Source organism: Rhinopithecus roxellana, chromosome 5 (genome assembly GCF_007565055.1).
Source record: "Rhinopithecus roxellana isolate Shanxi Qingling chromosome 5, ASM756505v1, whole genome shotgun sequence".
NCBI classification, from domain to species: Eukaryota; Metazoa; Chordata; class Mammalia; order Primates; family Cercopithecidae; genus Rhinopithecus; species Rhinopithecus roxellana.
The window spans coordinates 91,798,199-91,810,504 of NC_044553.1; the positions used below are offsets into that span (position 1 = coordinate 91,798,199).

The following is a 12,306-nucleotide window of genomic DNA, read 5'->3' on the forward strand; positions in this document are numbered from 1 at the left end:
GCTGGTCCCACTGCAGCAAAATTCTTCTTACAATGAAAATGAAGATGCTACACAGCCAATCCAATTCACATACACTGAAATAAAACTCCCTCAAGATTCTAAAATATGTTTTTCCCCTTAAACACCGTGAGTTGATCAGTCAGTGTTAGACACTCCTTCCAATTAGCTCAGAAAAAAATCAATCATGAGAACAACTGCACTACAAAATACAAAACAGAATGAACCACTAAATAGAAAATCTGGAAGAATTTTGGTGCTATAAATTCAGACCCCTGGATCCAGGAAAGAAGGGAAAAGATAATCCATGATTGTTCAGTAGTAACCGGGCTGCTTCACCTGACAGGACTGATTACAAAACAGGTACCTCACTGAGAAATTGAGAGAAAGCGGCCCTCCAAGGCTGCCGAGAACACAATGTCTTCAAGAGGGTTGAACCAGGAAAACAGCCTGGGATCCTGCCAAGCCGGTCCTTCCTTCCTGAGGGGGCGCCAAGGTCTTTCCATGACGCAGCCTCCAGCTCCTCCTGCCTCCCCATGTCCCCAGCACTCTGCATTAAGCATTAGATGCTGGTCCCCACTTAGAACGTCAGCAAATCAAGAGCAAGTACACGAAAGAAGAAAATAGGGTTTAAACAGAGGCAATTCTTCAGTTTTTGGAAGCCAGAGGAATTATGCAAAATAAACATGTTCTAGAAGCAACAGAAAAAAAAACTGACAGTGATAATTTAGAAAATCAGACAGTGTCCAAAAATCAGAAACTAATTTGTTTTATTGTGATTTTGTTTTTTCTACGCTCCTGTTCTCATAAATATTTTCTGCATTAAAGACGAAATAGGCTCAAGCCTGTAATCCCAGCACTTTGGGAGGCCGAGTCGGGCGGATCACAAGGTCAGGAGATCGAGACCATCCTGGCTAACACGGTGAAACCCCGTCTCTACTAAAAAAAAAAAAAAAAAAAAAAAAATATATATATATATAAAAAACTAGCCGGGCAAGGTGGCGGGCGCTTGTAGTCCCAGCTACTTGGGAGGCTGAGGCAGGAGAATGGCGTAAACCCAGGAGGCGGAGCTTGCAGTGAGCTGAGATCCGGCCACTGCACTCCAGCCTGGGTGACAGAGCGAGACTCCGTCTCAAAAAAAAAAAAAAAAAAAAAAAAAAAAAACAAAAAAAAGACGAAATATAGTTTTCAAGAGTCAGACTTGGCTCAACTGAAATTCTGTCATTTACTAGCATCTTAACACCTTCAGTAAAATATGGATAAGTCCTTATTGGTTTTTTTCCCCACAGCTTTATTCAGGTATAACTGTCATATAGTAACATGCACATACTTAAAATGAACTATTTAATAAGCTTTGACATATGTTTATAACTGTGAAACCATTGCCACAATCAGAATAATACAAATATTTATCTCCCCTAAAAGTTTCTGCCTCCTCTGTAATCCACCTCCCTCACCTCCACTCTCCATTTTTAGGCACCCACTGATCTGCTTCCTGTCACTATAAACTCCTTTTCATTTCTAGAATTTTGCATAAATGAAATCGTACTTTTTTGTCTAGCTTCTTTCACTCAGCATAATTATTTTGAGATTCATTCCTGTTGTTACATGTGTAACAGTTCATCTTTTTTATTACTGAGTAATATTCCATTCTATGGATAAATCACAACTGTTTAAACATTCATCTGCTGACATTTGACATGTTTCCAGTTTGGGGGTTATTACAAATAAAGGTGCTATGAACATTCGTGGACAAGCCTTTGTATGAATGGTTTCATTTCTTTTAGTAAATACTAAAGAGTAAGTTACATGGTAGGCATATGTTTGATAGTTTAAGAAACTGCCAAACTATTTTCCAACGTGATTGTACCATTTTACATTCCTCACAGTAGCATATGAGAGTTCCAGGTGCTCCACTTCCTCACCAACATTTGGTATATGGTCAGTCTTATTAATTTTAACCTTTCTAGTGGGTGCATATTGAGATCTCATTTTGATTTTAATTTGCATTTCCTTAATGACTCATGATTTTGAGCATCTTTTTTTTTTTTTTTTTTTTTTTTGAGGCGGAGTCTCGCTCTGTCGCCCGGACTGGAGTGCAGTGGCCAGATCTCAGCTCACTGCAAGCTCCGCCTCCCGGGTTTACGCCATTCTCCTGCCTCAGCCTCCTGAGTAGCTGAGACTACAGGCGCCCGCCACCTCGCCCGGCTAGTTTTTGTATTTTTAGTAGAGACGGGGTTTCACCGTGTTAGCCAGGATGGTCTCGATCTCCTGACCTCGTGATCCGCCCGTCTCGGCCTCTCAAAGTGCTGGGATTACAGGCTTGAGCCACCGCGCCCGGCCGGGTTTTCATTTTCTTAAACATTCTCTGGGAAGCAACAGTTTTTCATTTTGATAAAGTCCAACTTACAGATTTTTTTTATAGTTGGTGCCTTTTGTACACTATCCAAAAAATTTTTGCTGAACCCAAGGTCACTACAATTTTGTTTTCTTATAGAAGTTTCACAGTTAAACTCTTACATTTAGGTTTATAATCCATTTTGAATTAATGTCTTTGTATGATGTGAGGTAAGCGTCAAGGCTCATATTTCTGCATATGGCTATCCAGTTGTTCAAGCACCATTAGTTGAAAAGATTATCATTTCCCCCACTGAGTTGCCCTCTTGGCAGCTTTATCAGAAATCAGTGGATCATATATGTGTGGATCTATTTCTAGACTCTCTTCTATTCATTCCACTGATCTGTATGACCCTCTTTACTCCAATACCACATTATCTTGATTACGGTCATGTTACAGTTAGCCTTGAAATCAGACAGTGTAAGTCCCCCAATTTGTTCTTTTTCAAAACTATTCTTAGACTGGTCTTAGTACTTTACATTTCCATAGAAATTTTAAAGTCAGTCAATTTCTACAACAAACTTAGAAAGATTTTGATTGAGATTATATTGAATCTATTGAATACTTTAGGAAGAATTGAGATCTTAACCATATTGAATCCTCTCATCCATAATCTACAGCTAAAAGCTTCTCATGATCTAGCAAAAACTAAGTCACTAGGTTTTTGGGGGTTTTTTGAACCTGCTACTTCAAGAGTTTTTTGTTTTTGTTTTTTAAGTCAGTAATCTGTAGTTCCACTTGCAACACATAAATTTATTATGGAGTAAATTCAATTATTCCACATGTAACTCTCTGAATAAACTAGACATGTCAATTTAAAATACTAAAGATAAGTAAGTATTTCTGCAATCATGAACTTCAAAAGCACCTTTGGGCCAGATGCAGTGGCTCACACCTGTAATCCCAGTACTTTGGGAGGGTGCAGTGGGAGGACGGCTTGAGGCCAGGAGATCAAGACCAGCCTGGTCAACAAGGGAGCAAGACCCCATCTCTATTTTTTAAAGCATTTTTGAACCTATAAAGGATAATTTTCAAAAAAAAAAAAACAAGCATGCATTCCATACATTTCCAAATATTTTCTTAACAAGATTTTCTTAAAAAGAAAAAAAAGAAAAGAAACACTCTGCCCATCCTATCTACCATATCCTCAGAGTTCCAAAACACCCAAAATCTTTTTAAAAAAAAAATCAAAAAAAATCTGCCCTCTGATGCATACAAATGCATGAAAAACCGTTGGTTTCAAGGTCATTTAAATGCTGACCCTCCTTACCAACCAAACACTCACGTTTTCCAAAACACCACCAGTGGATTAAACATCTAAGTGTAATTATTTCAGACCATCATAAATACTGAAATCTGATTTACACTGAATCCTTTATTTATCCAGTGGAACAATAAGCAGCTCTGTATATGCCACCTAGTCAGACAACCTGGATCTTCCTACACTTATGACACCAAGAAGTCCTCATCTTTTGGCCTTCATGTAGGCCTCAGGTTCTCCACCTTGATTGCATGCTGGAATCACCTGGGGAGCCTAAAAGTACGGATGATGGGGTCCCACAGCCCAGAGATTCCTATCTAGAATCTTTAAAAGTGGGGATTTCTGAAAGGTCCCTGGGTGATTCAAGTGGGTAGATTATGATGATTGAGAAGGACCAGTCTAGGCTCTCTCCAGAAAGAGATGCTTCTCATGGCCATTGGCCAATCTGCACCACCATACTTCAGAACCTAGTGAGCTCCTCTAGAGCTTTGCCCAACCTAACTCCTAATCAGACAATAATAGAACTCAACAATTCCATCTGGATGCCTACACTCACTTCTATTTCATATCCAGAAATTCACAGGATAAATGTAAATATCTAACTGTATTTTAGCAATTCCTCTCTAGTCCCCACTTCTAAGTGCCACAAAGTAAATTAGGCTGAAGGGAAATTAACTCAATATAATTTGACGATTAAAGTTAAACAGTCATTACAGTTTTTGTACTTCTATTTAAAAGAAAGGAATAGCTCCACAAGCCATCTTTAATTTCAGAAAATATACGGTGAAACTACCAATTCCACAAAGTATAAAATAAATACCTAAATGAGCCTCCATCACCATCCATCTGATTTCACCACTTGTAAATTTCAAACAGATTTTCAATACTGATACTGGGTTCAAAACTGACTCCCTCCAGAACTTAAACTATTAAACTCCTGAGAGTCTTCAAATAACGTACTCCATTTGGCTAAACCAGACTACTTTATTATAATTATCATTCCATCATCTCAAAGTGGGAATGACAACACCTGCATCACAAAGACAGTGTGAGGATTAGTCAGTAAAAGCATGTTAGCACCGTGTAGAGTGCTCTAGAAGTTTTAATTTATTTACAGCAGAAATTTTGCCTCATGGGAACTATGTGAAAAGCAGAGGCAAGTGGGAAGTTGCGGGTAGCTACACGTCAACAGCCAGGAACACAGGCTGGTGATGTGGGGAGGGAAGGCAGTTAACAACCTCCTGAGGAGTCCTTGCAGCCTCTTCTCAGACCAACAGCAGCAGAAACCCAAACCTCAGGACTCCCACCTCGGACTGACTGAGTTACTTGCAAGTATATGTAAATCTCATCTCCTTGGAAAACTGCTAAATAATAAAACTGCCAACGTGCAGACCCAGGCGCTCAGATCCCTGCCAGTGTAGCTCATGTACCTCTGGGATGTGCAAGCCGAAACACGTGTGCACGTCTGAGCGGCTGAACCAACATGCATCCATAAACATTATGAATAATACTCGCGAGAATGTACGGCTTTCTCCTAAGTTAGCGCTTGAAGCCCTTGACCCAAATCAAGTCCCTTTCGTATCACTCCTTCCCTGCCTTTCCTACGTATCCACTCGAATGCTGAAAGTTGGAGCTCCTTATCCAAAGACTGGGCGGAAGGGGTGACACCGCCCTGGACCCCTGCCCGACTTCCCGTTAGGCCAAGCCGCCGTCCTGAAAGGGGATCGTGTCCAGGCCGGCTTCCTGGAGACACACCTGCGCCTGCACACACCCACCGCGGTCGCGTCACCAGTGCCGCGGCCACCTGGACGAGGACCAAAGTCTGGAGGGAATTCCCTCAGCCATAGAGCGATGGGAAAGCGGGACTCGGGTGAGTTTTGAAAAACATAAGGGGAACGGGAGTTGCGTGGACACAAAGGGAAGGGGTCACCGCTACTCACCCAACCCTCGAAGGTGTCCGAGGCGCCGGTCGTGCGCAGCAGCTCCTGGAACTGCAGGGTGCAGTTGGCCACGAAGTGGTCGTAGCCCAGGGGCGTCTCGTGGAAGACAGCCAACTCGAGGTGGCCGCCGTCGGTGACGTTAGCGCAAAACTCCTCGTTGTACGTGGGTTTGTTGGTCTTCTGCTTGGTGCTGGTCTGGCCCACGCGCACCTGGTCCACGCTCACCGTCAGATAGGGATCCAGCAGCTGGTGGCCCTTCTTGAAGAGCGAGTGGCGCAGGGACCAGCGGGTGGGCTGTAGCCCCACTGCCTCACCGATGCGGACCCTCAAATAGCCATTGAACTTCATGGTGCCAGACGACATGCCGGCGCCGCTGCCCCGGCCCCGGGGGGCCGCGCTGGTTCGCAGGGGGAGAACGCGGAGTCCCGTCTCAGGCCAGCCCTCGGGGCAGCTGCAGGAGTCGAGGCAGCCCTGGGAAAAGACAGCGCCCAAGCGCCCTTCGACTGGCCATTCTGCCTCCTCCGTGGGACTTTTTCCTCCCCTCCTTCCCTCCCTCCCGAGGTGGAAAGGAGGGGAGCCCGCCGCCGAGCCCTCAGCGGGCCGGGGAGGCCCGACCGTCCCTTCCAAGCGCGCTGCGCTTCCCAGGGGCTCGCGCGGGACTCGCCCCTTCTCCAGGGCCGGGCAGCTCCTCTCCCTGGAGAGCCGGAGCTACCCGTCCGGTGAGCTCCAGCCCCAAGCGTCTCTTCCCCCGCCTCCTCCTGCTTCTCCTCCTGCCCCCGCCTCCGAAGGCTCACGCTCTCCCCCACTCGGCGAGCTTCAAACCAGGAAGCGGCTGCCGCCGCCGCCGCATCCCCGGTGAGAACCTCGCGCCGCCAGGTTCCAAGTTCACAGAACCCCTGCAGCCGCTCCCGCGCCTTCCGGACCCCGGGGGCGTGGCGCGCGGTCCGCGGCCCGGCCCTGCGGTGGGTGGAACCCCGCGCAAGCCCCCGGGAGTCCAGTGCCCGCTTGCACCGCCCCGCGCGCCCTCTTTGTAGCGCTGGGTCTGGCCGTGCGCTGCGCGTTAGGGGCCACCCCGGGCGCAGGCCAAAAAGGAAAGGGTTCGTGGCCCAGCCTGAGCAAACACCTGAGGCGTAGGAGACTGGCCTGGGGAGGGATGGAAGGTTGGGAGGACGCAGAGGAGGGCGCTCCAGCCAGGAACCCGCGCAGCGAGGAGTCGCCCGCCCCCTCTCTCCCAACCTCCCCGGTGGGCCGGTGACCCTGTAGGGCCGTCCCCAAGAGGCCCTGGCCGGAGGCAGGCGAACGGCGGGGAGGTTCTTTTTCCTAATCTTTACAGGGATGGCTCATACCGGGGTCAGCTCGAACGCATCCTGTTTGTGCGCCTTTCCTGCAGAGGCTAATTACACAGTTGTGTGTATGTGTGTTTTAATAAGGCAGTAGTAATGATGGAAATCCTGTTCGCCTCCTTCCTCGGAAGGTGTGCCTCGTTGCACAAAGAGCAGGAAAGGTCGGTTCTTCTGGAGACAGACATGGCCAAGAGGTAATAAGTCTTTTCCTCTGCTGGTGGTTCCTGGTCCACCCATCCCTGCGCGGCAAGGGCAGAAAATGTTCACACACAGGCTGTCCCCAACACACACGCGGAAGAAATTGCCTCTTCTAGGAACACTCCATGTTGTTGTATTTGCAATCAGAGTGGCCAGCGTTCTGATGCTTCCCACCCCGTAGCCCCTGCAGATTTTGTCTCCGAGGAGGGCCTTTTGGCCTACTCTGCTATGCCGCAAATATTGCTCCCTGAGGGCCAGCCACAACCAATTTGTTTCCCATAAAGCCTAGGCCACTTTTTGTTGTTGTTGAGACGGAGTTTCGCTTTTGTTGCCCAGGCTGGAGTGCAATGGTGCGATCTCGGCTCACCGCAACCTCCCCCTCCCAGGTTCAAGCGATTCTCCTGCCTCAGCCTCCCTAGTAGCTGGTATTACAGGCATGTGCCACTATGCCCGGTTAATTTTGTATTTTTAGTAGAGAGAGGGTTTCTCCATGTTGGTCAGGCTGGTCTAGAACTCCCAACCTCAGGTGATCCGCCTGCCTTGGCCTCCCAAAGTGCTGGGATTACAGGCGTGAGCCACAGCGCCCAGCCAAGCCTAGGCCACTCTTAAGATACTTGATTACATTCTGTCTTGCTATACTGGTTCCCTTGGAGCAGATTCAGCTTTCTTTCATTCCTTCCTTCCTTCCTTTCTTCCCTCCTTTCTTTTGTTTTAGAGACTGGATTTTGCTTTGTCATCCAGGCTGGAATACAGCGGTGTGATCATGGCTCACTATAACCTCCAGCTCCCAGGCTCAAGTGATCTTCCAGCCCCCGCCTCCTAAAGTGTTAAGATTACAGGCATAAGCCCCCGTGCCTGGCCCCAGATTCATCTTTCTAGCCCCCATTCCTCTAAGGCCCTGCTCAGAACTTTCTAATTGAGTAGGTTCTCAACGATTTCACATGAGTGCAAGGAGGCCTGACCCGTAATAACAGCACTATATAGAATGAAACAAATAAGGACAATGGGCCAGGGGGGAGAGGGCCTGTCTTAAAAACACCAAAGCTTCCTTAGAGAACAAGGCAGGGATGCAGCCTATCACTCTAATGGCATCTTAGCTTTAGGCAGGGCTTGTGAAGCATGCTCCCAAACGTCCAGGGGGCTCCTGTTTGGCCTTAGTGCTCCAGGGGAAGATGTCACATCTACCATGTGGGTCAACTCTGTCGCCCTTTCCTCCAAACAGCTGGACTCTAACTTTAAGAGACACTAAAGGATTTGCTGCTGTTGGACTTTGGGGCTAAAACAGTCCCCATATAGAATCATGGGGTGTAGACTTTAATTTTTTTTTTTAATTTTAAAAAAGAAAACAGTCCTCAAATGGTAGGTGGCCACACAGCTGTCCTGGGACTGGAATATGAGGACACCAGACACTCCATCTTCACCCTATCAGTACCTATCAAGACTGGAAATGGTATCAGAGCAGTGAGTCAGATAGCCATGATGCCTGCCCTCCTGGGGATTATAGTCCCACAAGGAGGAAAAACAACAAATAGAAGAGGATGTATGTGGAGGGTGCAGTGAAGGAAAAGCCCACAGTGCCAAGGGGTGATGTATTACAACTGGATGGGTGGTCAGGGAAGGCTTCCTTGAAGAAGCAAATAGCAGAGAGATCAGCTCATTCAGAGCTCCCGAGAAGACAGATGGGTTGGCCTGTTTGGGAACCAAAAGCACCCTATGTGGCTGGAGCTGAGGAAAGTAAGGGGAAAGTGGCTGAAATGAGCTTGCAAAGGTAGTCACACTGACCAGACTGGTAGATCATAGGGAAGTCTTTGGACGTTATCTATGGGTCACTGGATGCCTCTGAAGGCTGTTAAGCAGAGCGAGGGCAAGATGAGGATTTGTGTTTTAAAATATCTCTCTAGGGACAAGCAAGGTGGCTCACACCTATAAACCAAACACTTTGGGAGGTCAAGGCAGAAGTACTGCTTGAGCCCAGGAGTTCAAGACCAGCCTGGGCAACATGGCAAGACTGTCTCTACAAAAAAATAAAAACTAAAAAATTAGCTGGATGTGGTGGCATGTGCCTGTAGTCCCATTATTTTTTTTAGTAAAATAAAATATCTCTCTGGGGGTGGACTGGAAGAAACAGCACGAGTGTGGGGAGACCAGTTATGAAGCTGTTGCCAAAGTCCAGAGGTGAGAAGATGGTGGCCAGGACTCAGGTGGTAGTGATGGAGATGAAGATAAATAGATGAATTCAAGAAGCATTTCAGAAGTAGAACTGAGAGGTCTTGATGACAGATTGAAGGGAATGAGGAAGAGGACAGTATCAAGGATGACTTGCAGAATCTGGCTTGAGCAACTGTGTGGACTAGGGAGCTATTAGGGAATTAAGAAACAGCATGAGACAAGGCGCGGTAGCTCATGCCTGTAATCCCAGCACTTTGGGAGGACAAGGCTGGGGGGATGGCTTAAGCCCAGGAGGTTTGTGCAACATAGGAAGACTCTCATCTCTACAAAAAAAAAAAAAAAAAACTTTTTAAAATTAGCCAGGGCACATGCCTGTTGTTGCAGGGGAAGCCAAGGCAGGAGGATCAGTTGAGCCTAGAGACCAGCCTGAGCAACATAGTGAGGCCTTGTCTCTACAAAAAAAAAATATAAAAATTAGCCAGACATGGTGGCGGGTGCCTGTAGTCTTAGCTACTCGGGAGCTGAGGCAGGAAGATCACTTGAGCCTGGGAGGTTGAGGCTGTAGTGACCCATGACCATGCTACTGCACTCCAGCCTGGGTGACAGAGTGAGATCCTATCTCAAAAAAGGAAAGAAACATGGCAAGAGGAGATTGGGGCAGAGGTAAAGAGTTGGGGGTAGGAGGGGAGGATGAAGAGTTCAATTCAAAACTTGTCAAGTTTGTATATATCTTGATACATTTAAGCAGAAATCTGAAGTGGGGAATTGGTTATGTGGTTGTGACACTCAGAGGGGCAGTCTCTTAGCTAAAGACAAAATTGAGAGCCATTGGTATACAGATAGTAACTGAAGCTAGAATAGTGGATCAGACTCTTCATGGGAAGATAGGAAGAAAATGCAACTTGAGAAGAGGACCCAGGACAGAGCCCTCCAGCAACTTCAACATTTATAGGTGGAGGAGAAGCAAGCAAGCGGGTTGACAAGCAGTAGCCAGGGAGGTAAGAGAAAAGCAGTAGCCAGGAAGATGTGATGTCCAGGTATTATGGAAACCAACCAAAAAGTTTTCAAGCAGGGAGGAATCGTCAGCTAGGTCAAATGATGTCAAGAGATTAAGTAGGCAAGGACTAAAGAATGCCACATGGGCTTGGCACTGTGGCTCATACCTGTCGTCCCAGCAATTTGGGAGGATGAGACAAGAGGATCACTTGAGCCCAGGAGTTCAAGACCAGCCTGGGCAACAAAGTGAGACCCTGTCTCTACAAAATATAAAAATAAATTTAAAAAGAATGGCATGTGGAGTTGGCATGGACAAGTCCTTAGTAATCTTTCAACAGTTTCAGTAGGGGGTTGTGAGTAGAAGCCTGTTGGGGTAGGCTGAGGTGAAAAGGACGTGAGAGAGTGAATGTAGACACCCTTTCAAGAGGTTTGGCTGGAATGGAAAGGAGAGTGAGAGCTGAGGAAGAAGATGGAATCACTAGAAGAAGGGCTTGTTTAGAATGGGTAAGCAACACTGAGGAGAGAGATCACAGGGTTCTGAGGTGGCAGGAGGGAATGACACCCAAGACATGGCAAGAGCATGGGCCTTAGTTAAAAAGAAACACCTATGTTGTGGCTCTCAGCCTGCTGCCCAAAATTGCCTGACTGAAGTCACACATTTGACGTGAAGTATTTAAACCCCAAAAGAATTACAGGCAAAATGCAGGCTACCATGGTAATAATTGTCAAGCTACCCTCTCACTGTCTCACTCAAACACTTTTTCTCTCCTTCCTTCCCCGTCTCATCATCTGTTGGTTTTGTTTCCCTCTCCCTGTTCCTCATTTTCTCTTCCTGCAACTGGCTTCCTAAATACAGCCAGGGAAGATGGTCATCAACAGCCCCAACTTCCTACATTCCCACCTTAATTGCCCTAGCAGAATGAAGATCTTTGCTATCAGCATCTCAAAATTAATCTCCAGGAAAACTCTTGTCTCCAGCCTATGTTATGTGACATAAGGTCAGGTAGGAAGCAGCACACAGTACAAGGTCTTCGTAAGAAGGAACTGTCTGCCAATACCAACTTCTCCTATGTAACAACTTCTATCCAGAGCTGGCCCTGACCCTGAAAACAGGGAAGCAAGGGGTCCCCTCTCTCTACACATCCCATGCTAATCACTAATGGCTTGTATGTGACATAATACAGCAACTATTGCAATACAGATATATCTGTATTATAGGTCCTTTTATAGACTAGAGGATTTTATTCCATGATCACTATTACTGTTTCTTGTCTTAGTCACACTATAACTTTAGACTTCTCTGTATATAATTCCTAGTACATTATCAAAATGCTTTTTAAATTGATTGGTTGCTTGATTGAATCACTGCCATTTTTCTGATTTCTTAAGGAACATTTCACACAACTCCCATTCCATTTAATAGAATTAGATAATTTAGAGAGTAGCATAGCCAGGTCAAATGTGACCCCATGTTACTATAAAATGGCACAGGCTTTGAGGGGCAGTTTGACAGTGTACATCAGAAGCTTCAAAGTAAAATGAGTTCTTTGCCTGAAGAACCAGTTCAGCCATAGTGGAATGGCTGAGTAAATTATAGAATAGCAACTTAATGGAATATTATGTAATTACTAAAATTATATATGATAAACAACCTAGAAAAAAACAGTAAATAGGCTGGGCACGGTGGCTCACACCTGTAATCCCAGCACTTTGGAAGGCTGAGGTGGGTGGATCACCAGAGGTCAGGAGTTTGAGACCAGCCTGACCAACATGTTGAAAGCCCGTCTCTACTAAAAATACAAAAATTAGCCAGGGGTGGTGGTGTGTGCCTATAATCCCAGCTACCCAGGAGGCTGAGGCAGGAAAATAGCTGGAACCTGGGAGGCAGGAGCTGCAGTGAGCCAAGATTGCGCCATTGCACTCCAGCCTGGGCGACAGAGCAAGACTCCTGTCTAAAAAAAAAAAAAAAAAAAATTCCAGTAAATAACATTTGAAAACTAGAGT

At 46.2% G+C, this 12,306-nt stretch overlaps 1 protein-coding gene across 1 annotated transcript in view; it reads right to left on the minus strand.

Moving 5' to 3' along the window:
• The window catches only part of PRKCH (protein kinase C eta), a 239,357-nt gene extending 232,676 nt beyond the window's left edge, over positions 1 to 6,681 (minus strand). Inside the window, exon 1 of the mRNA XM_010354646.2 lies at positions 5,597 to 6,681. Coding sequence (XP_010352948.1) covers positions 5,597 to 5,959 — 363 coding nt within the window. The 5' untranslated portion in view covers positions 5,960 to 6,681. The remainder of the gene's footprint in view (positions 1 to 5,596) is intronic.
• Between the last annotated feature and the right edge of the window lie 5,625 nt (positions 6,682 to 12,306).